The sequence below is a fragment of the Leishmania major genome, chromosome 17, assembly GCF_000002725.2.
Source record: "Leishmania major strain Friedlin complete genome, chromosome 17".
NCBI lineage: Eukaryota > Euglenozoa > Kinetoplastea > Trypanosomatida > Trypanosomatidae > Leishmania > Leishmania major.
Genome location: NC_007258.2, coordinates 466,201 through 493,222, shown reverse-complemented (window position 1 = coordinate 493,222; position 27,022 = coordinate 466,201). Strand labels below are relative to the sequence as shown.

The following is a 27,022-nucleotide window of genomic DNA, read 5'->3' as shown; positions in this document are numbered from 1 at the left end:
GCAAAATGCCCTACCAGTGCGGTGCCCACCGCCGCCACGTGTGAGGGCATAAACCATCGACCCCGAGCAGGTTCTTCTCATCCGTGGCCGCCGTGATCATAGCGGCAGCCAAGTCAAACGCAGACGTCGAGCGCGGGGCGCCGTCGTCATCGTTGTCATCGTCGTCCGCCGCATTCGACAGCGGCGACGGCAGAGCCCTGCCCATCTCTACCCCCGTTGCACCGTGGCTCGCGGCCGACAGCTTTGCCTCCACAGCGTTGCCGTCGTCTCCGTCCTGGGACGGACTTGTCGGTGTCACGTGCAGCCACTGCGCCTCCGTCGCCTCCCGCTGGCTGCGTAGCAAGCGCAGCATGGTTGCCCGCCCGCTGCGCTCAGCCTCTTCGTGCAGGACGAGCAGCGCATCGTATGATAGCTTCAATCGGAAGGAGCTAGAGTCAAAGCAGCGTGGCGGCAGAGGCAGCGTTGAAGCATCGGCGGCATCATCGAGCGGCGAGTGCGGATGGCGCAGCGCCGCGCCACGCGCAGGGAACGCACCGAAAGCGGAAGAGGGCGCGGTGGAGGCCACGGCCGCGGGGACGCTGACCAGAGACTCGAGCGGCGGGGGGGGCTCGCGCTGCTTCTTTGTCGGTGCAACAGCGGCCTTTGTGCCGGCGCGTCGTGGCGCCGCTGCAGCGCTCGGCTCCGGGGCGCCTTCCGAGGCGGCACCGGCGTTCACCGAACCCGATGCGCATGCACGGCTGCCCTCTGGTCGCAGTGCCGCACGACGACTCGGCCCAGCAGCCCACAAGTCGCCGTTCGCGGTCACAGAGAAATCCGACGATCTACACGTCGACAGCGGCGTTTCTGTCGAGGAGGTGTGTGACGAGGGCGAAGGCGCTGCATTAGGTGCCGCCGCAGCGTGCGCGAACGCCGTCACGCAGTCGACGCCGTAGGTGGCAATGCCGGTCAAATCTCGCACGTACTGAAATATCTCGTACAGTATGGAGCTGGCGTGGTACTGGAAGGCGGCGTGAGCACTCTGCAAGGGGAGGCCAGCCACCAGCACCGGGGTCAAGCGGAACAGCGTTGCGTCATGCGTCGGGAACGGGCTCACGATAAGGGGAGCGATGTCAGCTGCATATGTCGCTGTTTCTTTCGCGGACGCACCGCGACTCTGCCGTGGCGGCGGCTGAAGGCAGTACCGCCCCAGGGCGTGCACCGCGACATGGCCATCGTATGTGTTCACGAGCACCGTGCCGCACTCGCGCGTGTGTACGTCGAGGAGGTACTCCATGACGCTCCACTCGGACAGCTCCTTCGCATACGTGCGGCGCGCCTCGAGCCAGTGACTCGCATTGCTACTGTCGGCGCTGAATGCGTCGCTCAAGGCAAGCCTGCAGCGAGCGCTCTCCAAGCGGAAAAGAGCAAGCCGACACGCCTGCAGCTCACGCGCCGAGAGGGGAGTAGCTTGTGTGGCAGCGACGGTCTGCCGGTGTCCGTAATGCCGCTTCTTCGTGTTGAGGACCGGCGACGCGGCAGGCGACAGCGGCGACGATGAAGACGAGGGCGTCGATGACTCCTTCGTCAAGTTGTCCTCGCCGCCTGCGGCAACGGCTGAAACAGCTGCCAGGACACTGCGCAAGTGCGCCTCTGTGCGCGGCAGCACGGCCGCATACGCGTAGAGGCGCTGCTGCATCGCGAAAGTCTCCTCTGGCGAGCGGAAAGACTGTGGCGCTGGCGCGGAAGAGGAGGCGGAAAACGGCGATGTCGTCGTCGCCGTGGTGCTTGCCGGGTTGGCGAGCGCTGCCGCTCCAGTTTGCGTTGCTGGCGCTGGCGGCGACGACGAAGACGGCGGCGGTGGCGGTCGGGCGGCGAGCATGCCTTGAAGGAACGCGATGAGTGGCCCAACACAGCCGTCATCGTAGGCCGCGGCGACAAGCTGGTCAAAGCGCTCCTCGTTCATGCGGCGCCGCTGTACGAGGTCGCGGTACCTGTGTGAGCTCGTCAGCGCGGCCGCCGCCTCGGCCGTTGGCGGGGCGCTCACCGGATAGCCATAGGCCCAGTTGAATGGGTAGGCGTTGTCCGCCGATACGCCGGGGCGCCGGCCCGTCTCTGCGGCAATCTGCATTGCGTCTAGGTCGAGTGCGGGGTAGGCCTCCACCGCCTCCTGCGCCGCCAAAGCCATCTCCCGGAGGCGGAGGTGCACTGTGTAGTCATCCATGAGGTGATACAGCGACGGCGGTGTGCGAGTCGCGTCAGACGACCAGGCCAGCAGCTGTGTTGCGGTGCGGAGCGAAGCAGCCGAGCTGCCACTTGACGGACCGGTGAGCAGCGTCATGTGATGTCGCCATCCCTGTGGGTCGTCCGACCGCACTGACGCAGCCGTTGCTGCGTCGAGGATGAGCGGCGACGTTCTGTGCTCTGGCAGCATCGTCATGTAATCCTGCACCGCAAGAGGCAGCACAAACGGTCGCTGCAGGTGTGTCAAGGGAAGATGGCTGAGGAGTAGGGAGGCGATCTGCTCCATCAAGGCGCAGGGAAGCACGTACCGGCCTGCCCCGGCGTGTCCGCTGGCGGTTGGGGCATCCTGCGCGCCAGCGCCGACCGAGGCAGCACCGCTTCTCCTCGGCGGGCCCAGCTGCACGATGGCCGACTCCGCCGCGCCGTGTGGCGACTCCCACGCGCCGAGGGCCTCTCCGCTCTTGGTAGTCGCCGCCGGGGCCGCGTGGCGGAAGCGGCACACCAAGCCGTCCGACAGCATTACAAAGATGACCTCCTCGCACTGGTGGTGCGGGGCCGGTTTCAGGACGGCGTACCTTCGCACATGCATTATCGTGGGCACCGTCACAGGTGTGAAGCTGACAGCGGACGTTGTGGGACTATGCGCGGCCCGCTGGTCATGGGCAGCTGCTGCGGAAGCTGGCAGGCCGACTGCAGACGGCCGAGGCAGCCCTGCCACGCCGCCGCCTCCATCGTCCACTCGCGCACCGCGGTATCCAGCCGTCTGTGTGACAGGCGCAATGGAAGCAGGCGAGGTCGGCCCGGCTGATTGGCCGCCGTGCGGACGGCCTCGAGTAGCCGCATCCGGCCCGGGTCCGACGCCGCCGGAGTGGGCTTTACCGGCCCTCGCACCCTCACCACCGCCGGTGTTGTCGTGAGCGCTGCTACCGCCAGCGTCCCCTGCCGTCAGCCCCACCCCAAACACGCTGGGAAGCAGCCACAGTGGCGCCGGCAAGGGGCAGAAGCCGTCCAAGAGCAGCTCCATCTCTTCTTGCACGCCGCCAGCGTCGTCGATGGCGACGAAGCCCGAGCCAGCGCCCTTGCCCCTGGTAGCCCCATGCGACGCAGCTCCACTAGACGCCGCCTCGCGTGCGCGCTGTGCTGAAGGCGGTGCTCCCTCGACGACACCCAACGACGCCAACGATGTGTCCGTGCCGTCCTGCCTCATCGCTGCCCCCAACGAGTTGCGCCTTTGTGATGCCGCCGTCGGCACCGCCCACAGCCCCTGCACAAAGCTGCGCAACTGCATGGCCTCGTAGATGAGCCGCCGATGACCAGGACCGGCGGCCGCAATGTCGGCTAACAGCGACGAGCAAACCTCCCGCTCCGCCTCCTCCAGCGGACGCTCCAGCGGAGACATAAGACAGTGTGGTGCCGACGCCGTATACGACGCGGTTGGGCCACCGAGCGTTGCCGCCTCACCATCGGAGGTGCCGGCACGGGTGGGCAGCAATGGTGTCGCCAGCGCCGCGCGGGGAACTCTGCGCCCCCCTTTCTGCCGCCTGTCTGTCACTTCTATGACAGACGTCCCTGCCGCGCGCTTCGCGATCAGACCAGCATCGCTGGTGTCTCCCTCTGCCATCCCCGGGTGCTCCAACAGCGACGGCGCCTCAGTGGAGCTGGAACAGCTGACGCCAGCGACATGCTCGTCGCCATCCTCGCCCTCAAGCACACGCGCGGAAGCCTTGGGTCCTCTCCGCTGCTGCTGTTGCTGCCGCCGCCGCCCACCCTCCTGCCTTTCACGCCCCGAAGCAACGAAGGCACTGGTGAGGTGCAGGGAAGCTGTCGCCGCAGGCGCCTCCTCAGTCGCAGCGGCTCTGTGATAGCGAGGGTGGCCAGCCTGCTGCGCAAGCATCGTCCCATACCCATGCTCAAACGCTGCAATGAGGGGGAACACCAGCTGGCGCAGCATGTCGCGCGACTGCACGCACATGTCCCGCAATGCCGCGTACAGGCTGTGGTGACGGGTAGCGGCCGCAAGCAGGAACGGAGCGACGGCGGCCCACTGCAGGTACGAGGCGGCAGAAAAGTCTAGGCAGGCAAAGCCGCCCTGTTGCTCGGTAACGGCGGCAGCAGCGGCCGGCTGTGGCTGCGAGGCCCAATGCGGAGAAGGCTGCGCTGTGGTGTCGGCACTGTTCTCGATGGCCGTCGGGTCCCTACTGTTCTCCGTCTCCGTCCCCTCTGTCGTCCCAGCTTCACACGCCCCCGCGCGAGGCTGCTCTGTGCGCTGACTCGCGGACAAGGACCGTGGAGTCGTGAACGCGCTACACGGGCGACCGCCATCGCCTGTACCGCTTGCCACTTCCGCCCCGTCTGCGGCCTTCGCGGTCCCGCTGCAGGCTCCCAACGAGGATGGTCGCGACCCCGGCGAAGATGCAGAGAACGGAGCAAGCGACAGGCTGGGAGTCGCCACCACCGCTGCGGCGGTGGCCGCTGTTGCTGCCTCGGTGGCGCTGGCTGCAGCAGCCCGCGCATCGTCCTGCACAATGACCTCGCACGTGACTGCCAAGTGAAGCGCCTTTAAGAGCAAGTGGGCCGATGGCAACGCTGTTCGTGCATGCCCGTGGCGACGCAACATCGTGGCGGGGAAGGGGCCGATACCGCGGCTGAAGACCGACTCTGACTGGCTGCGCCACAGCTGCGCTGCAAGCTGCAGGCCGTGAATCGCCTTGGCTGACTGTGCCAGGAAGTTCCGCTTCGTCGCCTCGTCCCCTGTCGACCTCCACTCCGCGTGAATGGCCATACAGACATCAAACAAGACGAGCCCGAACTCTCTCCATACGGATGGCACGTAGCAGGTGACCGCGACAGCTTGCTCGAGCAGGTAGTACTCAGCAAACATCGCCGTCTTCCCTGTGACGCTTTCGAGCGAGAGAATGGCCTCCTCCTTCGCCTCCACGGACTCCCCCATCGCGGTAGCGGCTGCCTCGTCCATCTTGGCGCGCTGCTCCCGCGCCGGTGAAGTGCCGCTCCTGCCTACGCGCCCGCTCTCTGCAGAGTCATGAAGACAGCTTGCACCGTCACCGGTGCAGTTCACTGCTGCTGCTGAGCCAGCGCCGCTCCGGGCGGACAGCGGTGCCGCAGTTGTAGCTGGAAAGTCGCTAGGCTGGCGCGTGATGGACGAGCCGGCCGGTGAATGGGAATCTGTGCCGGTGGCCTTCTCGTCCTCTACGACATCCGTTGCGACACGGCAAGGCTTCCTATCAACGTTGATAGGGAGTGAGAGCATGTTGGTGGGGTGCCGCACCGTGTCCAAAGTCCACGACGGTGCCGAGCTGGACACTGTCGCGTCTGCGAGCGGCGCAGACGTGTCCAACGTGGCCGAAGTGACAGCAACCGATGAGGGCCGATGTGCAAGCGGCGCACGATGCAGCAGGACATGTGTCAGGCGACGCCGGCATGCGACACTGAGAAGCAGTAGATCCACCTGGTAGTGCGACAGCGACGGGCCGAGCTCTTGTGCGGTGAGCATGGAACCACACGGAGCAGCAGCATCCACCATCCCAAGCTGGTTTCGCAGCGGCCACGATGACGACGCAGCTGCGGCAGACGGTGACGCCGAAAATGAGGATGTTGGCGACACCGCATTCATCCGCCACGTAGCGGCGCGGCGCGCTAGCCACAGGTCGTTCCGCAGCACTGTCTGCACATAGGCGTGCACTTCGCGTAGGTCCTCCTCTCTAGACAAGTTGCGAATGAGACGGCGCAGCATCTCGAGATTCAGCTGGTGCTTGAACTCCATCGCCGTGGTCGTGAAGGACGTGGCGACGACAGGCAGGTTGGCGTAATGGTGCAGCACTTGCACAGCGCGCATGGGCTGGCCTGCCTTCTCAAGCTTCTCCCCCAAGGCGAGGACGTTGTCAAGCTGCCAGGTCACAGGGGCGATGGCGCTGCGGACGGCGATGATCATGAAGAGCTGCAGGATCGTGGTAGTGGCTGAAACCGGTCGGCACGTGATGTTGCGCAGACGCCGCACCGTCACCTCGGGAAAGAGCTTGCCGTTGATCTCGCGATCCAGAGCTGGCAACCTCGCACCTGACCACGCCGCGGACGTGCCACCGCTCTCCGTGCTTGTCGACACGGCGGCCACCCCTTCCTGGGCTGCGGGCACCTGCTCAAGCGTGTGCATGCCTTCCTCCAAGTCGGACAGCTGTTGAAAGATGCTGCTCCACTCAAGCTTCACGCGATCGTTATCGCTGTGAAAGACAGCGTAGGAGTCACGTAGTCCGTCGCGGACGGCTGTCAAGGCCCGCTTCGCGCCGTCGTAATCGTGCGCCGCCACGAGCGCCGCGCCAACGAACACCTCCATCTGCCGCTGCAAGAGCGACTCGCGGGTGTGATCGGCCGCCCGGTGCTCGACCGTGCCGCCCGGGCTGGACGGCAAGTCCGACGAGAACACTTCGTCCAGGAACTGTTGGGCGCGCCCTTCCTCTCCCACATCCTCCGCCCACCGAGGGCTGCCTGGTGGCTGCTGCAGCCGCTGCACCTGTGGTGTCACGGCAGAGTTTGCAGCAGGCCCGCCCGGCTTGGGCGTGTTTCCCTGCGCTGCGTGCGGCGCACCGGTGGTCCAGGAAAGCCCGGCAGCGCTGCCGCGACCAAAGGCGTAGTGGGCGGCTTCCTGCACGTAGTCCCACCGAGAAAGAGCCTGGGCAGACATCACCACGTACCGCGCTGTCTCAGGACTCAGCACACACGAGCTATCTCGCCCGCAGCCGTCCCACACCACGGGCGAGCCGCTGTCGCCGTCGGACGCCTCGCTGCAAGCGTCTTGAGACGGGGAAGAGGTTGTCATCGATGTGGTCGCGTCGGCAGCGCCTCTGCCCTTAACGGCCTCCCAGAGTCGCAGCACCGCCTCAAAGTCGCACAGGCAGATGTGGCAGCGCATCGCCCCAATGATCAACCGAGCAGCAGCGGCGCTTGAGTGGTGCCGAGTCGCCGTGTCCTTCGATGTTGGCCCTGGACTACGCTGTGCAGCCTCATCCTCGCCCGCTGCCACACCGTGGCGGCTGTCACCGCGCTCACTCAGCTGCTGCTCCTCGTACATTCGCACATACTCGAGCGCGGCTGCGTGGTGGAAGCCAAGCATCTCCAGCGCTGACGGAGTTAGGATGTCGATGGTCGACGACGACGACTTAGCGGCCGCTGCCGCCGACCTCACCACAGCCTTGCATCTGCGACGCCACCGTCCTGGAGAACGGGTAACTGCCCCGCCCCTGCTCCGCATCTCTGATGCCGTCGCCGCCGCCGCACTCAGCCACTGCTGGAAGCGCGGGTCTTGCACGAATAGCGTCCGCTCCAACGCGCTCGCCACGTCATCGGCAGACACCATGAGCAGCGCCGTACATCCCCAGGAGAAGAAGCGGGCCAGGTCTTGCTCCAGGTACAGGATGCGCAACGGGGGGTTGAGCGAGCGATTCGAGAGCTCCGCCACGACACTTTCCGGCAGCCAGACATCCACGACTCGCGACACCACCTCTGGTGGGAAGAATGTGCGGTGGTAAAGGCGGATATCGTGTGCGACGCGCGCCACCCCAGAGGCGACCTGCTGCGGCACAGGAGCGCTAGGGTCGGTGTGGAAGGCGTAGAAGTCGCGCAGCGCCCGAAGCCACGCGACGAGCTCGGCCACGGTGCAGGACGGGAGCGTTGACAAGAGGGCCAAGGGCAGCAGCTCCGAGTACGAGAAGGCAATGTGGTGCTGCCGCGCAAAGGGCTCGCAGGCCTGAATGCAGTAGTCCGGACTGCATTGCAGCAAGTAAAGACAGAACTGCTCCCACCACGAGCGCCAGCCGTGCCCGGAAATAGATCGATGAAGCTCGAAGTAAGCGATAAGCGAGTTATTGTGCGCCACCTCGCCGGCCTCGTGCGCCGATGCAAAAGCTGCACACGCTTCCGACATCTCTCTCACCACACACGGCGACGTCGCTGCTTCCTTCCCAACCCTACCAGAAGCAGCCTCCGCAGCCGGCGAAGTTGAGTCATCGTGGTCCATCTGCGTAGTCGCAGTTGGCGACTGCACGGCCGATGTCAAGATGCGCATCTCTGCTCTCAGCGGCGGAGTACCCGTCGCCGTGGTCGCCGTCGAACGCACCGCGCCGGCTGCGGCTGTCCAAGTCGCAGCCGAGGTGGCGCTCGCCTCGGCAGAGAAAGGCGCGGGAGGCGGCGGCTTCTGCGCGTGCTGCACCGGCGGCGGCGGCAACTGGTACCCGCTCAAGTCGTTGCCCGAGCCACCGCGGCTCCGCGTAGTTGCCGTAGCTGGCGTCACTGTACCACACGACAGGTGGTGATGCAGAGGCGTATGGGAGATGAGGGGCGACAGTCGCCGACACGCATGCTGTTGCACCGCTGCGGCATCATGGGAGGCCACAGTGAAAGGAAGGGTAGCGCCACCGACACCACCACCAGCCGGTGGCGTCGTAAAGCTGTTTGGAGACGCCGCATCGACGGCAGTGACAGACGCCGCGATCGACGCGAAGCGCCATCGCGGCGGTATGCCGCCAGGTCCACCAGCCGCTCCAGGTGTGCCTCCACCAGCACCACCGACAGGGCTGAAGACCGAAGCGGGAAGTCCCAGAGCGCCCCGGGGGGGGTCGACTGAGGCGGCGGTGAGCGAGCCGACTGAAAGCATCCCTGCACTGCCTGACGGTGAAACCGCTGGCTGCTGGCCAAGGGTCACATTCGGCGAGGCCCTGCTGCTGATGGGGTAGGGGCCGTACGACTGTCCTGCCGGGAACGGCTGTGGATGGGGCAGCTGAAAGGGTCGGCATATGGGGGTCGTGAGGTGCGCCCCAGTGCCGCCACCGACCGGCGCGTGCGCAGGCGGCACGGCCTCGCTGCCACCGCGCCCGTAGACCGACTCCACGTCTGCTGACGACCCCCCACCACCCGCGCCGAGCGAGGCGTGTAGGTGATGGCGATGAGGGCTGCTGTTCACGACGCCTCTGCATGCACCGCCATCGCAGCCGACCCGCCCCTCCGCGACAACGGCGCTTGTGAAGAAGCTTCCAGGATAAAACGAGGAGCCACTACCGCTTCCGCTGCGCGGGCCAGGCACACCCACGGGCGCTGAGGCATTCACGTAGTTGTCCAAGGAGCCGCCGACCCCCGCCTCGACGGGGATGGCCAGGGTGACTGTGGTGGGGCTGTGGTTATGCGTCGTTAACAGCGACGTATCTGCGCCATTGATGCTGTGTGCCGTGATCGTGCGAGGGAGGGAGTTGGGGCCGCAGAAGGGTGTCGAGGTGGCTGTCCTGGCCGGCAACGGGTACTGCAGTTGATGGAGCTGGTTCGCATTTAGCTGCTGGGAGCTGATGTGCGGCCGGTGTGGCATCGCGCTACCACCATTGCCGCTTCTCGCGTGGTGTGCGTAGTGCGAATCCGCCCACGTGCGCCTGTTGCCGTCCTGATCCTCGTCATGGTCGGAGAAGCGCACCGTCGTGTTCATCTCAGCTGAATGCCGTCCGTCGCTGCTGCTGTCAAGGCATTCCATGCTCGGGTACGCCGTCATGGGACGTGCCAACGCCATGTTCGCGCTGTCTCCGCACACGATGGCGGTGGTGGTCAGAGCAGAGCCTAGCGAGGCTGCCGCGCTGCTACCCTGGGCCCATCGAGTCGTCGCGCGTGTCCCCGATGCACCAACGAAGGCTGTCGCAGCGGCAGAGGAGGGCGCGGATGTGCCTTCACCTTCCGCGATGGCAGGCGCCGGCGCGTCCTCCTCCCAACTGACGGCACGACTGCCCATGCCAGACGATCCCGGCAATGCGGCACCATCTCTCGGCGAGACGACGGTGTTCCTCCGCGCAGGCGCCGTTGCCACGGCTGTTTGGGTGAGAGGAGAACTCAGATGACGGAGGATGACGTCGGCGCTGCCCTCTCGCATGATCTGGCCAGCGGCATAATAAAACCCGGGGTCGCGCATCCCAGCCAATCGCGTCGCGGTGGTGAACAAGGTGTCGCTCTCAGTGCCGGCGTCGCTGCCAGAGCCTGTGTTTGCGACTCGCTGCTGCTGTTGCACAGCCCACTTAACCGCCATCTCCTCGTCATGCGCAGACGCGAGCGGCATGCACAAATTATAGTAGCTGGAGCAGATACAGCGCACGTACGCCACCGCAACGCTGTCAGGGCCGAAGCGCTGCGCAAAGTACGTGTGCAGCGTCGTCGCGAACGCGGTCGTCGAGGGTGGGTGGTGCCACGCAGCCGACACAAGCAGACACCCGAGCAGCTGGACTTCTCCCTCGGTCTCCCAGGAGGTGTGCACCGCGTCGAAAGGAAAGTAGCGCCGCACCGTCACCGCGCGGTCGGCGCTCTGCACCCACATGCAACTGAGCGCAGCGTTTTTGAACCAAAGCGCCTCACTCGCCGATCGCGGCGCTGAGTTGAAGGTGGCGATCGAGGAGAAGGCACCGGCACCGCAGCCGCTGACGTTGGCCGAGCCAACGCCCTCCCCGTGCTGCCGCGCACGCTGCAGATGTAGCAGCTCTCGCGCCTCGCGTAGCTTCACCTCCAGCTGCGCGCGCGCCGGCGCGGCCAGCGAGCCAACGCTGCCATCGGGACAGGCGGCAGTGCCGCTCGCCACGTCCGGTATCCAGGATAGGCCGTTGTTGCCTTCGGGCTGCGACAGCAGCGACGCGGTACGCCGGCTCATGGCGCCCCACAACCGCTGCAGCGCCTCCTCGTGCACGGCACTCAGCGACTCCAAACGTGACAGCAAGTTTTTGACCAGCTTCATGGAGACAGTGGAGAGGTTACTGTGCACCATGTACTCCAGCAGAGGCCGGCAGACACACGCGTTCAGGAAAGAGATGAGCTCCTCGTGCGGGTCCGCCATTAGATCAAAAACGGCTGACGCCGTCGTGGCGACGGTAGCTGGCCAAAGACTCTGCAGCGATGAACGCGTCGATGTGGCGAGCGTGGCGCTGTGCGCCGCATCGAAGCCGCTGCCCTGCTCCGCGCGGCCATCCGTTGGTGCGGCCGCTGCTGGCGGCGCTGCGGTGCGTCGCACTGCTTCGCGGCGTGGCACGTGTGACGACTTCAGGCACTCAGACAGGCTCACCGCAACGAACCTCTTCGCCAGCGGAGGCACTAGCGGCTGCAACGATGTCAAGCACAGGGTCAAGGCTTGATAGACAAGCTTCAGCTGCTGCTCCCACGGAGCCTCCTCGGTACCGTCAGCAACTGCCGCGCTGTGCAGCGATTGTGGTTGTGTGTTCGGCATCTTCAGCGGGCTGCGGCCGCTGTCATTCGCATCCGCAGCGACGCTCCCATGTCGGGCGGGACTCATACGGTTCGCCGACGCTGAGAAGTTCCGCGATGTGCTGGCCGGCGCTACTGGGGTCTCTTCACTCTCTGCAGGCGTAACAGCGGCGCCGGCGGCTGTGCCGGTGGCCGCGGCTCCTGTCGACGTGTTGACGGCAGCAGGAGCGCTGTCTGGCACCCCCTCGTGCGCGCGACAGTGAGTCACCACCAGCGCGTCGTACTGAATCAGTGCCTCCAGCAGCGACGGGATCCACACGTCGTAGTCGTCGCGCAGCAAGTCCGGCACTGCCCAGCACAGGGCATCAAGTACCTCGCAGCACTGTACAAGGCCGCGCGGTGACATTGTCCTCCAGCTGCGGCGCAGAAAAACATTCAGCAGCGGGTACATCGGACCAATACGGCGACCGGCAACAAGGACCAGGTCAAACAGTCTCCGCAGGAAGAGCTGCCGTATCGCCTCCGAGGAGTCGTTGATCTTACCTACCTCTGCGGGCCCCACCGCCGACGACTGATACGCTGTCTCGATGTCGCGCCACCGCGTCTGCCGCTTCTCGAGGAGGTCGATTACGAGCGTCAGCACCGTCGGCAGGTACAACTCCAGATGGTGAATGGCCACGGTGTTGGTCAAGATGTTCATGATGGCGGCGAGACACGTGCACAGACCTCCCTGCGTCTGGCTCATCGTCCCATTCACGTATCCGGAAACGGTGCGCAACAGCGCGCGCAGGACCGTGTCGCACCACGCGCGCGCCGTGAACGGGGCGAAGCGGTCCGCCTTCTGCAGCTGCGCAAGTGCCTCTGCAGCGGTGTCCGCCCTCTCATCTCTGTCAAGCCACCTTGAGCGCACTGCCCTGCCGCGACCTAGCACGCCAGCCGACGAGGAGAGCGGCGGCAAGGCGTAGCGGTTCTGCGGTCGACGCAGTAGCGCCGGTGCGCGCGGCGCCGCCTCAGGGTCCCACGGCTCGATGCTACTGATTGTGCCCAGTAGCTGCAGCACAGCCATGGCGAACTCCGTCACAACGGAGGGTTTGCGGTACAGTAGCGAGTGCAGGCGCTCCACCACCATCGGCAGGGTATGCGATGAGGAGTGCGCCGAGCCGGTGAACTGCTGCAGCAAGCTCTGCAGTGCTGCCACCGTCGCCAGCAGGCGTGCAGTGTCGCCGTCGCCGTCAATCAGCTGCTGGGCAACGAGGTCGAAAAAGGGAGCGAAGAGTGGCGACTGCTCCTCGGTGCTGTCCTCGCGCAAGGCAACAAGGAAGTGCAACGCCTGCAGCACCGATCCGCGCGGCGACGACCTGCTGCGCAGCACCGAAGACACAATCGACAGAAGTTGCGGCAAGTAGAGGTGTGTTGATTGCTTCAGCCGAGACGTGATCTGGAACAACACAAAGAGCGCGTCCTCGTGGATGTGCCCGGGTGGTGCGACGGGCAGGGGCGCTGAGGTCGACGTTGCAGGCAGGGAAGGAGCTGCTAGTCGCGCAATGCTATTCGTCAAGTCCTCTGTGTACTGGACCAACACCTGGCGGAGGCGGGGGAAGATAGAGGACGGGTTCAGCGGCGCCAGAGCGCAGAGCAGCACAGCTGCTCTGCTTCGATTCGGCATGTGACTATCCCACAGCACCGTGAATAGCTGGTGCAGGAATGGGTCATGGGGGTACAGCAAAGGATAGGTCTCCGGCGAGAGACTCTCCAGCGCGCACTTCCGAATGAGCGGCTCCGGGTCGCAGACGGCCAGCTCCACCAAGTGGTGCACCACTTCTCGCAGAGCGTTGACGTGCGTGCGTCCGTGATGCTGCACCGTGAAGATCGGCATCGCTGATGCTCGCGTTGTGGCAGCAGGCATCGCCAGCCCCGCTGTTGCTCCCTCGTCGAACCCCGACGAGACACCACTGCGAAGGACCTTTGCGGCCCGACGGGGCGGCGCATGGTACGGCACGCGCACTTGTCCAGCCTGTGTCGGCCCTGGTGCGCTAAGGGTTGTGAGGCACCGCAGCGCGGTTGTCCCGTGCACGCCGCCCTTGGGGCTGCTGCCGCTGTTCGCGGTCGTGCGCGGGTCGCGCACTGGAGCACGGGTGACGGCGGCCGTCACGCTACCGCGGAACGAGGTCAGCGCCGTCGACAGAGCTGCATCGACACCACCCGCGCTGGCAGTGGGCGTGGTGGCATGGTGATGCAGCAATGCCTGATCCGTGGAGTGCCAGCAGTCCGACAGCAGCCAGCGCATGCAGCACTGCACACATTCCAATCGAAGCTGCGCATCGGGGTGCCACAAGTATGGAAGGCACACTTCGAGGAAGAAGAGGGTAGTGCCCTCCCAGCTGCTGTAGAAGAGGCTCATGGCGCGGAAGCAGTGGTGCTTGATGAGGCGCGTCTGAGCTGCCTGTCTGCGCCGCGCGCCCCGCACCAATTCCGCAGGGAGGCGCAGGTGCCCGACGTTTGTGGAGAAAGGGACAAAGAGCTGGGGGTTCAGCCGGTTCCTCCACATCGGATGGGCCGCACTCCTGGTGGCCGCGACAGCCGTGGTTGGCGCGGCCCGACGCGAGGACGGCCTCGGCAGCAATGCCTGAGACGCCGCTGCGACAGCAGCGGCCATTGGGAGGGGTCTAGGCGACAGCACTGCACCCCGAGCCGGCCCGGCTGGCTTGCTCGTCATGACATCCTCCTCGCGAGTGCCTCGCGGCTCATCTTCGGGCCGGGCTTGCGGCGGTACTCGACGAGAGTGGAGCGTCACCCTCACGCCGTCCACCTCTGCCTCTCGCGACGCCGTCGTCGCCGCCGCGTTGTTGGCACCATCGTCGTCTCCGTCACTGAGCCCGTCATCCGGGGTTGCCAGCACAACGGTCATCGCTCGCACCAGCTCGGACTGGCAAACGCGGGAGAGGGGCGGGTACACGGTACAGATGCACAATGCCGTGGTGACGGATGCCATCGAGAAAGGCCGTCGCAGTCCCAGCTGCGCCAGCCGCACCACCAGTGGGTAGCACCGACGCGCACATGCGTCGTCGGGCATGTTGTACGAGAGGAGAACCAGCGCCGGCATTGCGAGGCGCTGATACATGGTCCGGGCGGTGATCAGCCGCATTCGCTGGATGACCGCCTCGCCCCCCATGGCAGTGGGAGTGGTTGCGGACTGCGAGTTGCACTGCTGCTGTTGTTGCGGCGCCAGAGGAGGAACCGCCGCCGCTCGGTCACCGACTTTGAGGTGTGCGGCCACCGCCGCAGAGGAGAGGGGCATGGAGAGCCACAGCTGCGGTTCCTCGACAGCGGCGTTGTGCAGCAGCAATATGTGATGAAGTAGCGGGTAGAGCCTCTGATGTATCATGCGCTCGTACACAGCAGGATAGCGCTCTGCCACCGTCGTCATGAACAGAATAGCGTTCAGCAACTCTGTTCCGTCCACGAGGGCGCTGTCCTCTGCCGGCCAAGTCGAAAACGGTGAGGCGAATGGTGTCGAGGGGGTGGCGGCGGTGGCAGGAGAGGCGGTGTCGGTGGGCGCTGTCGCACGCGGCGATGATGCCGGTGGCTCAGCGCCGTTGTGGGGGGCACCCATGTCTGAGTCACGTGGCGCGACGTTAGACTCGGGAGACGCTGACGAGGAGGGCAGAGTAGTGCCGCCTGAGCTTGCGCGCGCTGTCGTTTCGGTAGGTGCGCCGCCACAACTGTTGGCGTCGAGGCGGCTACTGCAATCACGCAGCCCCTGCGAGAGAGACTTCACTGATTGAATGGCACGGTTCACGAGCACTTGCGTCGCCGCCGTCACGGCGCTGGCGGAGAGCGCGTCCACGTAGTACTGGGAGAGGAGTGGTACCACGCTGCTGAGGAGGATTTCTGCTTCCTTGGTCACCGCCACGGCGCTTGTGCGCCTCGTTGCCGTCCTCACACCGTCTGCTGTGGAGGACAGTGCGGCAGGGTCGGTGGCGTCCCAGCAAGGACGAACGCAGCGCTCCATCACTCGCACCGCGACCCACGAGGGCAAGAAGAAAGAGAGGGACGGCGTCTGCGCTACTGTTGCTGCCACGTTCGGTCGACCATCGGCAGTACCAGTAGCCGTAGCGGGCCTCGGCGCCGTCATCGTGGACCTCGCCGTATCGTCAGCGCCGCGCGCGCCCACTTGTGAGCGCGAGTCGTCAGAGACGCTGGCATCCGCCGCCGCGGTGGGAGGGACGCGCGCCCTGCACAAGCCCGCCGTCGACGTCGGTATGGTAGCGGGGAGTCCGCTCTGGCGACCTGCCACTGTCGCTGACGCTACGAGACCGGCTGCGCCCTGCATGCTCCCGTTCGTGCATGCCAAGCTATGAAAGAGGGCTGCGTCTGGCGTTGCAACGGCGGCGGCGGCAGCAACTCCTGGCAGTCCTGCTGGTGTCACATGATCCGCGCTCGTGTTGTCCAGCCCGTTTCCGGCCGTTGCGGCTGTGGCTACTGCGCCCTGAGCCACATGTAGCGAGGGACTTGCTCTTGGCCCTGCCAATGGTGACACCGCAAGCAGTGCCACCATGTCGGTAGACACAGCCGGCGTGGCGGCCGACACTTCATCCCGTGCCGCCCTCGAGGCTGCGCCTGAAGCCCGCACGATGGGGGGCGCCACGCCCGCCACAGGAGGCACGTACACGTTTGTCGCAGCGCTCTCCACACTCTGCCACTCCGGATCCGCATCGGTGGCGGTGGATGCCAGCAACCTTCCGCGGCACCGCGACGCCCCGGTGCGGCTGGCGAGCGCAGAAATCGGCGTCGGCAGCATCGGCACCGGCTTCTCCGGCTCACCTGTAGAGGCCCCAAAGGCCCCACTAGAAGCGCCGACGCCAGATGGCATCGCCGTCGAGCCACCCGTCGCGGGTGACGGGTACGGCAGCGCGACCGACTCACCAAGAGAGTCCCGACAGCCCGCCGGGACGCCGGGGCCCGCAGCTGCGACGAGGCTTTCCGACGTCAAGAACGGAAGGACACAACCCTCGGTGAATGGGTCAGCGTCGCCCGCTCCGGCTCCACCAGACGCAGGGCCGAAGTAGCGCGGCAGGGGTGGCTCGCCGGATGGAACGATGGAGACCTCTGTAGGGCTGGCGCCAAGTGAGGCCGCAGCTGCCGTAGCCATGCCACTCGGATGCCGCGATGCGCGGCTCCCCGCATAGTCAGGGTCCGTCTCGTCGGAGAGGCCTGCAATTCGCCACGCACACAGAAACGCGCCCAGCGTGAGCGTCGACGCCGCCACGGTGGCCTCCAATGTCTGTGGCCGGCCGGCCGCACGGAGAGCGCGTGCCAGCGGTAATGTCCAGAGCGCGTCTCGGTTGGGCGCAGTGCCATCGAAGGGAGTGTCGCCCCACAACGAGTCGCTGAACGCTGACGACGACTCCAGCCCCAGCGTCGTGGCCGCTGCAGCTGTGACGCTGAAGCTGCGTCGCTGTTGTCGACGCTGCGCCCACGACCCCGGACGCAACAATGGCGAGCCGGTTGCACTGGGCTGCCGGAGTGCGTGGTACGGGGACCGCATGGTGCCACGACCTCCGCCTGCGGTACTGTTCGTGACAGCGACCCGTCGCACGACCTGGGAAGAAGGTGAGCTGCTGCTCTGTACGAGCCAGTGACTGCCGGCAGCTGCGGAGGTTGTGTAGAGGGGCACTCGTTGCTGCACACTGCCCGTCGACCGCACAACCGCCTCCGCGTGCTCTGACAAGTCAGCTTCCATCGACTCACGGAAAATGTCCTCGAGAACTTCAACAAGCAGCGGCGGCGACGGGTGTCGATTGGTGGCCATGGTGCGCGCGGACGCCACGCGTCGAGGTAGATCGGAAGCCGACGGCTCAAGCACCCCCACAAACGCGTCACTGGCTGCGTCTTGTGTCGCGCCGGCAGCCTCAGTCGCGTCGCGGCGGCTGTCAACGGCGGCAGCGGTGGCTAGCGCTGGTGACGGCGACGGCACTGATGTTGAATGGGCGAGGCGCCGCGCAGCGCGCTTCACAGAAGCCCACATCGACTTCGTGACGGCGCGATACGAGAACGCTGGCGCCTGCGGAACCGGTGACGCTAGTGTGACGACTCTTGTTCGCAGCGTCGACTGGCTGCTCTCGGTTGGGTCGCGAGAGAGACAGGCGGACGCCGCCGCCGAGGCCCCACCAGCCTCAGGCACGCGAAGCGGCTGCAATGGCGCCGCCGCGGTGTTTGCCGTGTCGTCCGAGGCCGCCATTCCGATGCTGGGTGTAGGCCGGGAAAGGAACGGGCTTCGGGCAGCTCCTGATCCTGGTACTCCGCTTCCCCGTACGCCGACACCGACGCCGACTGCAGCAGCGGCAGCAGCAGGCACATCCAACGTGCGAAGAGGAAGCGGAAGCATCATGGCTTCAGAGTCAACGTTCTTGCCGGCATTGCTCGCAGCGGTTGAGTACAGGGAGTGCGCGGTTTTCACCGCCGCCGCCGTGGCCTTGGCATTGATGGAACTACTGTTGCTCGCCTCAGCACCGCCACGATGGGCCGGCTCCACCGAAACTGCGGCCCCACCAGAGAACGCAGTGACGAGTGGAGAGAGGCCGAGTTGAGGCTGCGGCTGCGGGCCTGCGAAGAAGACGTTCACGGCGTTGGCGACGACGTTCTGCACCGGCAGCGTCATGTGCAGCTCCAAAGCCACCGTGAACAGGTCCTGCATGGCGTTGGCGGCGAGGTCGCGCAAAACCCGTCGTGGTGGCAACACGGTGTCGTCGATGGTGTAGAGCTCCATCAGTATCAGCCAAACCGCGAGCAGGAAGGTGGGCAAGCGGCCCTGCAGCAGGGACCGGTGCTGCAGCAGCACCGCCGCCGCCGTGCGACTGCAAAAAGTGCTGTTTTCCATAGCAAGCGCCAACACCGCACGCAGCATGAGCAACCCTGACACGTACTCGGCGTACGTGCGCCCATGGCATAGGTACGTCTCTATCAGCGCCAGCAGCTCCAGTGTCATGTGCGTGCAGTCCGCTGCCCCGGCTCCGACGCTCGGCCGGTACAGGGAGCGCCACGCCTCCATCGCGAGCATGACAATGCCAAAGCGTGGGGACGGCAGGAAGAAGCGAATCTGGTTGAAGAATGCAAGTACGCGGTCGCTGTCCGTCGTGCCACAGAAGCGGTACGGGGCGGTGGCCATTATAAAGTGCAGCGCCACCTCCCGCTCGCCACGCGCGATGAAGGATTGAATGGTCTGCTGGACGTGATGCAGCAGCGCCACTCTGGAGGCAAGCCCTGCCCCTGCGGCTGCGTCGCCTATTGTGGCCGACGTGGTGGTCACAGCAGACGTCGGCGACGACGAAGGCAGTGGGGAGACAGCCGCCCCGGGCGCAGTGGCGCCCCCTGGTGTAGAGGTTGTGAGGACCGACACAGGCGACGCAATCGTCGCTGTCGCTCGCTCTTCCATAGCGCACGAGGGAAGCGAAGGAAACACCGACGTGTCGAGGCACATGCTTCCGCCCCTGCTCAGCCAGCCGGGGCTCGCAGCTGGAGTTGTCGCCGTCGACGCTGCGCTGATGCTCCCGGAGAGGTTCATGGTGGCTGGCCATGTACCGCCACGAGCACCAGCGCCGTAGTAGCCCGTGCCAATGAAGGTGACGGAGTCGCGACAACCCTCTGTGACGTAGCCCACAGTCCCTGGCGCGGCTGCTGACAAGCCCGCCGAAGACCCCTCGGAGCGTCGGCCACGAGGGTGGCCCATGTTCGCGGCGCCGCCGCTGCCGACACTCGTCGACACCGCGACATTGGCAGCCTCATCGCTGGCGCTGACCGCATCGGCACTGCCCTGCTGCTGGTTACGGTGCTGCTGCTGCTGAAGCACATCGGCCGAAATCGCCTCGAGCCCGGCGCGATACCGCACTGGTAGCTGCTCATAAGACCGCTGCGCACAGCGCACGGGCAGGGTCCGGTAGTTGGCGAACACGTTGTAGCGCACGGCGAGACAGAAACCCTCCAGGTCGATCGGCGGCGCGGAGGCCATCGCAGCACCGGCGGCGGCAGTGCGCCCCTCTGACGCACTATCCGCCCCTTGCAACGCTGCTGTGGCGGCCGACGAGGCAGCCGCGGTCGAGGCAGAGCCGCCTGACTTCGTTGCGTCAAGAGAACTGTGCGACCTGCCGCTACGCTGCTGGGCAGCGGAGTGATTGCTTGCCGCGGCATCGCCGCTGCTGGTGCAGCTCAAGTACACGTCGCTACTGCCGGTGTCACACAGCGGCCTCGTCAGAGCTGTCAGATACAACGAGGAGGCAGTTGCAGCTAACGGGGAAGTGGGCGAGCCCGTGTTAGCGCTGCCTGTGTTCGCCGACCTCATCGTCGTTGCTGCGGCCTCTTCCTCGCCTCTCGAATGGAGTTGCTGATCGAAGGACGCGGCACGAGAGCGGTCACGGCCCTGCGCACCCATCCCAACATCGCCGCCGGTCACTACACCTTTCATCGCGTCTCTCGTGGCAGCACTCGCAGGCACGAACGTAGAAGGGTATGCGCGGCGGTGGCTCATCGTGCTCTGCGCGCCACTGCTCGGCATCATGAGCGCGTGAAGGGACTTGCTCTGTGTAGCGCTAAGCACATAGTCGCGCTGAAGAACAACCGCGCGACTCAGCCCCTTGGTCGGCTCCGAGGGGTCCTCTGCTGACGCGTGCTCGACAGCCTCCACAGCGGACGCGACTTCGTCAATGCGACGGCGGTTCAGCAGCCCAGCAACATACCGCAGCGCCTCCTCATCCTCGACAAAGTGCATCAACGGTGGCACGAGAAGGTCGCCGTCTGCCTCAGTTACCAGCGTCGTCGCGGAATTCGCCAAGGTGGAGTGCGGGCCTCCTCTTCCACAGACGCCGTCACCGTCTCGCCCGCTCGCCCCGGTGGAGATGCCCTCGGTGCTGCGGTCGTGGCCTGCGGCGGTGCCAGCAGGGCCCCAGCGGCTTGAAGACGAAAGCTTCCCTGTCGGCGACATGGGCACAGTCGCGCTGTGCAGAGTGCTGTGGTGGCCAGCGGCGCCGATGCGCAGCGAAGTGCGTCGCGATCCGACCAAGCCTGCCACCCCGGCTCCCGCGCTCACAGGCCAGGGGCGTGCGTCGGCACTCCACGTTGGCAGCGACGGCAACGGCGCCTCGATGCCCACGGCATCTGCGCCGATCCCCGCGCTCGGCAGCGCCGGTGAGGATGGGGAGCCGAAGCTGCCGTCCTCGAGAGCTCGCCTTGCCTTGGTGAGGGCGGTCCAGCTTCGAGGCCCGCCGCCGCTGCTGCCAGGCGAGACCGAAAAGTTTGGCCATCGCGTCACCACCGGTGACGTAGGTGAGGCAGGCGACAGAAGCGGCGTCAAGGCGACGGTGGAAGAAGCTGAAGAGGAGGGCCGCCCGGTTGCACCTGGTGCGTAGGTGTGACTCCCTCCGCCGGCTACGCCGCCGCGACGCATGGCTGTCATCAGCCTGGACCCGTCCAGTGGACCGCCAGCGCTGCGACGGGCCGATGCGGCCCCCATGGCCAGTGTGGTGGAGCTCGTCAGCTCCTGCGCTGGCCGCATGGTGCCATACGTCGGCTCATCCTGTGCGGTTGAGAGGTTGAAGAAGTGGGTCGTTATGTGCGCAAGGCGCGACGGCATGATGGCGAGCGATCGGCAGTTGACGGTGCTGGGGAAAACGTCCTGCTGGCCACCACCATACGCGAGACGCGCAGCACTGTGAAAAGGCTGCTCACGCGCACTCTTCACAGTGCCCCGCAGGAGAAGATAACGGCGACGACGGTGTGCGACGGGTCCAACAACAGCAGCTGAGTCGTGAGGACGCCAAGACAAGGGACAATGAAACAAGCGAAGAAAACGCTACCAAAGGGCAAAACACGCACACACAGGCACAGGCACACACTTACGTGCGTGCGTGCATGCATGCGCACACTGGATGGTCCCGTCAGCTGAGAACCCGGCAAGAAAATGAAGGGAAGACATGCAAGACCGCGACCAAGAAGAGCTGGAAAGAAGGTCAACACCGCGTAAAACAAAGAGCAGCAACAAAGGGAGATACGCACACACAGTGAGTCGTAGCGGGCAGTCGACACAGCACCGACAGGTAAGGTGCTGACAACAACAGGAAAAAGCACAGTACGATATTGCTATATGGATAAGAGTCCGTGCCCTGACAACGCAGTAGGTGATCGCCTGCTTAGAGATCCTCCTCTATGGGTTTATGCGAAGTTTACACCCTGTTCGAGTCCGTGTGCACACTCATGCCTTGTTATCCATGAACAGGTGCTTGTGATGGCCCTCGGGCGACGCGACTCCCTGCTGAAATAGCAGACGCGCGCACGACCACTCGTTGAGGGCTCACACTCCCAGAGAGGAATAGGTGAACAGGTATGATGATGATGTCGCCAAGGCAGCCCTGCTACGAGACACGGAGAAAGCCCAAAGAGGTGGTCGGTTTTAGAGAGTAGACGGCTGACGCGAGGAGCGTTTCGCTGAACTTGTGCGCAGACATGACGCATGTTGTAATGAGTCGCGTGTTTGTGTGTGTGTGTGTGGGTGGGTGGGTGGGTGGGTGGGTGGGTGGGGATGTGTGCGTGAGGGGAACCGCGTCGGAGTGGGCGCAGAGGAGGATGAAGGCGGCGAAAGTAAGAATGAAGACAGCGAGGACATCGTAAGCGCTCTTGAAAAGAAGGTGGTGCAGCCGCAGCAGCCGTAGCAGCGCCGGTCGCGGCACGCTGTCCCAAACGGCAGTGTGCGCTTCTTCTGTGTTCTTTTGCTTGTGTTTCCTGTCTCTCCATCATCCACCCGTCTCGCCGGAAGCGACGCGGGAAGGCCATCGATAGAGAAAGTGGGGAGAAGGACGTGACCATCACACCATCGCGGCACGGATCATGCGCCGTGGTCTGTATCGCTTTGAGTGCCGTCGTCATCTGTCGATGAAAGGGGGCACGCGTCCGCCCTCGCAACCCCCGCATATCAAACGGGGTAGGCTTCTGGAAGCATGAGACCTGCCATGCGGCTGCCAGTGCATGTATGGCCCCTGTGCGTGAATATTTCTTGCGTGTGTGATGGACCGTGATGCGGAGCATATAAGCGGCAGGGGGAGGGGGAGGGGGTAAGAGAGGGTACGAAGAGACAGGCGAACCCACACACACAAACTCTTCTCGACCGACCCTACTGAACACCCTTCCTCCTCCTTCTCCCCCCTGTCCGGCCATCCTTACTTGGCCGCCACTGGCCACGGGAGGTTCATTTTCGACTGGATTTTGGCGATAGAGAGCCCCTGTGACTCCACGTACTCCTCCAGCGCAGCGGCCTCATCCGCGTAGCGCGCCACGCTCGCGCAGACACGCTGGAACTGCAGCGAGTCATCGGCAACAAGGAAGGCGCTGTGCCGCGCACACACGAGAGCCGCGCAGAGTCCGCCGATGGCGAAGTACTTGCTAAAGGCAGCGACTCGAACCCCGCTCATACCGTTTGCTAGCTCCTCCTAAAGAGATGTCGCCACGTGCTTGGAACTCCTTCTGCGATTGTGAGGGTGTCTGCTCATATATGATCTGTGAGGTGTTTGGGCGTATTCGCGTCGGTGTCCGTAGATGAGACGGCGCGATAAAGAGGTTGTAGCGATGGGGCTGTCCAGCCCATACAGCCCACCGGTGTGGGGAGGAGGGGGGTGCAGAGAAGCGATGTGGAGATGGAGAAGACAGTGAGAAGGAAACAGAAAGTGAAGAACGGTGATGGGAGCACCAACCACCACACCAGGGGTGCGCGCCTGAGCGTGCGTGTGCACCCCTTGCCTACTGCGTACATCTCCGCTAGTGGGCGCTGTACAACTCCCACACCTATAGAAGCTGTTGATTCGCGAACCGGGAGACAGAGAGAGGCAAAGGCGGGGCGGAGCAGCGATAGGATGAGGTATGCCTGACTCCACATATATACGCTCTGTGAGTAAGTGTGTGTGTGTGTGTGTGTGTGTTTCTGTGACGGCTCCCCCCTGCACACACGTTGCCTCGTTTCAACTTTAAGAGATGCAGAAAGAAAGAACAACGGGAAGGACGGAGGGAGAGAGGGAGGGGGAGAGAGGTCCTTCAGCGCCCCTCCCGCCCTTTCCCCCCGCCCCCTCCACCCCCTCCTCCTTCATGGTCGCCCGACTCGCGACACGATCGCCCGCAATCGGCCACTGCTGCCACTGCTGCTGCTATTGGTGGGTGACGTTGCTGCCCCTTAGCGAAAAAAAAAACGAATACAAGAACACAAACACTTAAGACGGGTGAAGCACAGCGCCAAACCCTCCCGACCACCGCCGCCCCAAATATCACAGCACACGCACCGCACACCCTCTTTCCTCACCCGGAGCGCGCACACAGCACACACCCGAGGACCGAGAGACGCTTGATTAGTTAAGGTAACATGACACACGGTGAGCACCAGAGAACGACAACACGAAAACAAAAACAAGGGAAAGTGCGAGCGAGCGAGCGAGGGAGAGAGGGAGGGAGAGGGGCGCAGAGAGCGATTCCAAACAGAGCGAAGGAGAGCGGCGGGGGGGAGGGTACGGAAGCGGGAGAGGTTGACACACGCCCACACTGGCACTAAAGCACCCACGCACGCACCCACTAGGACACGCTCCGAGCTTCGCAGCTACGCAGTGGTCGTCTCCTTCCTCTTGCGGAACGTGAAAGCCAGAGCGCTTGGCAAGCCGGGCCGCTCCACCGCGGCGTAGTAGTCCTTCAGCTCCTCACTGTTCTCACAAACGGCCGAGAAGGCGCGGAGAGAGGCAGCCACGATGTGCGCCGTCTTCTCCAGCCCCTCCGCATTGCGCCGAATGGCAGCCTTGCGTACCTCGTCAACGGCGCTGCTCGACAGGACAGCCTTCAGCTTCTCGGCGGCGTTGCTCGCCACCTCGGCGGCCTTTTTGGCGTAGATCGGGGTCTTGCTCACGTCGTCCAGCGACGGCTTCGCGCTCATGCAACGCTCGTACGACCGCAGCGGCGGGTTGCGCAGCTGACCGTAGCAGAGGAGCAGGCGGTGGTTGAAGATGTTCTCCACACTAATGAGGGAGCCCTTCGGTGCACTGGCGAGGTCAATGAGGTTCTTCCTCTCCATAAGGCATGCGGAGAGATAGGTGGCGTCGGAGAGGGAGCAGCACGCGTCGAGCAGGCCGTCGCGGGCGAGATCCATCTGTCCCGTCGTGCGCGTGGTTAGGGCAAGGTTGTGCACCGGAATGTGGGTGCGCTTGTTTATCAGCGTCGCGGGAATAAAGTTCGTGCTCTGCAAGCACAGTGCCGTCATGTTTTCCTTCTGGGCGCGCTGCGCGAAGTTGATGTACCATATTGCCGGTACCAGCTCTCCCTGCGTCAGTAGGTCGAGCTCCACCTCGAAGCTCATAATGAGTTCCATCGCACGCAGCACGCAGTCGTTCGAGAAGAGCGTCAGTACCGTGCTGCACCGGATGCACTCCGCCTCCAGCTCTTTCGAAACACCAGGCATGTTGGCGAGGAAGACGGAGAGGTCAGTCGTGTACGACAACTCCTGGAGGCGGATGAAGTCCGCCATCGTGTTCATCATGCGCCGGTGCGCCAGCCCGCGGTTGCAGAGCATCGTCTCCAGGAAGACAAGATACAGCTTGCTCACCTCCGTGACCCAGCGCCGCACCGAGTCGATGGTCTGCTGGCGTAGGAGCATTCGCTGCTCCGGCGTCACCTTCAGGCGGTTCATCGTGCACTTCACGCGGTACTCAACGACACCGTCAACCATGGCCTCGTTGGCCTCGAAGATTTTCTGATAGAGCGGGGCGCCGTACCTCTTCGTCAGTGTCTCCAGCATGCGGCGATACAGCGGGGCGCCGTAAAGGAACGACTCGTTGGGGTCACGGCTGAACAGGACGACGGCACAGAGCGAGCGCGCCGGCAGGAGCGGCTGCAGCGCGCCAAAGTTCTCGATGAAGTCCGCAATGCAGGCAAGTGACTCCATGTTCACAAGCGTCTTGAACGACATCAACTGCTGCAGCAGGCGCTTGTAGGCGGACATGGCACCGGCAAAGGACGTTGCGGGCAGCGCCTTGGTCGGCGTGACGACGCTGACCCAGTAGGCGATTTCCTTTGCGCGTAGCAGCTTCGCCTCCGGCGCCGGCTCGCTGGAGCGGATGTAGAGGTCGCTCTCCAGCAGTGCGAGGGCCTCTTGGCAGATGTCGCACGCCGCCTCAATATCGGACCTCTTCTTCGAGTCCAGCAGCAGCGACAGGGCCGCGAGGAAGTGCTTGCGGAAGCGCAGCCGGGCAGCCACGGCGGGGCTCGAGGACTTCGCCGCGGCTGTCTCCAGCTCCGCCAGGATCTCGTCCACGCTGCAGTCGGGCTGACGGTCCAGCTCCGGGGGCACCAGCATGAACTCCTCCTCGCTGCGGTTCGTAGTGGAGAAGACGGCGTGCAGTACGCAGTCGAGGGAGCGCAGCACGCCGCGGCAGTAGGCGTGCAGAGTGCTGTTCTGCCCCTTGAGAAGATCCATGCGCAGGAAGTAGGGAAAGTCCAGGTAGCTCTGTGTGAGCGAGTACCCCTGCAGGTACGTGAGCTCCTTGACGTGGATGTAGTCCATTACATCCAGCAGTGCCGCCTCCGTGGACACGGTAGCCGCCGAGGGTACCTCTTCCGTCTTCAGGAGATGGGAGAGGGAGTAAATCTCCTCGCAGTTAAAGCCAGAGTCCGTCTTGGGGTCCATGATCTCCGGTGCGGAGAGGATGACCTCCTTGTCGATGCCGTCGAGGCAGTGGCAGCTCCAGGTCGACTCCCCCTTCAGGCAGTCGTTGAAGGCGGTCAGGACATCCTCCCAGGTATCATTGAGGTCACAAAGCGGCTTCGGCGGTGGCTGCATGGTGACCACAGAGAAGACGGAGACGTGAGACAGAAGAGAAGGCAAGGCGGATATGTGTGTGTGTGTGTGTGTGTGTGTGTGTGTGTGTGTGTGTGTCGCACGACGCTGCGCGTGTACGCTACGTGCTTCTTTATGCGTCTTCCTGTGAGGTACCGTACGGCTGTGTTCCTTTTTCGCTCCTCCGTGGCGTAAGCGGCAAGACCTCTCGGCTCGCACGTGTGTGTGTGTGTGTGTGTGTGTGTGTGTGTGTGGAATGGAAAGGGAAGGGATAGGATAGAATGCTGGAAGAGGTCGGTGAAGGATCGCACGTGTGTGAGGAGGGAAGACACACACACACACACGCACACACATACTCTCTCACATCCTCACGGGCAGGCACGAGTGTAAGCCGGGACGTACGGCATCCTCGAAAAAGGGAAGCAGGGCGTCCTATGCGGGGGAAGGGGGCGGCGGCGGGGTCGAGCCACGCGAAGCAGCAGTGTCAGTGGGAAGCATACACGAGTGTACGTACGCGCGCGTTGTGTCTCGCTCTATCCACACTCTCCACAACTGCCAAAACCAACAATGCCCGTTTGAGCGCTGCGGCAATGGCCAGTGCCCCTTCCCCTGTGGGAGCGGCTTCTCCATGTCCGCCGTCTGTGTGAGCCCGTCTCCATGGCTCACCCCTACGAATACGCAAACCTGCGACCTTCATGGAACAGACGCGCGCCACACGCGCCCCCC

General features: G+C 64.6%; 2 protein-coding genes across 2 annotated transcripts; both read right to left on the bottom strand.

The window, feature by feature from the left end:
* Positions 1-10: 10 nt before the first annotated feature.
* Positions 11-19,456, bottom strand: LMJF_17_0990 (conserved hypothetical protein; the record flags this gene model as incomplete). The annotated part of the gene is made up of 1 exon (XM_001682304.1): positions 11-19,456. The coding sequence occupies one exon, from the start codon at positions 19,454-19,456 to the stop codon at positions 11-13; it is 19,446 nt and encodes a 6,481-aa protein (XP_001682356.1).
* Positions 19,457-24,073: 4,617 nt separating this feature from the next.
* Positions 24,074-26,299, bottom strand: LMJF_17_0980 (conserved hypothetical protein; the record flags this gene model as incomplete). The annotated part of the gene is made up of 1 exon (XM_001682303.1): positions 24,074-26,299. One exon carries the CDS (start codon positions 26,297-26,299, stop codon positions 24,074-24,076), a length of 2,226 nt encoding a protein of 741 aa, XP_001682355.1.
* Positions 26,300-27,022: the final 723 nt, after the last annotated feature.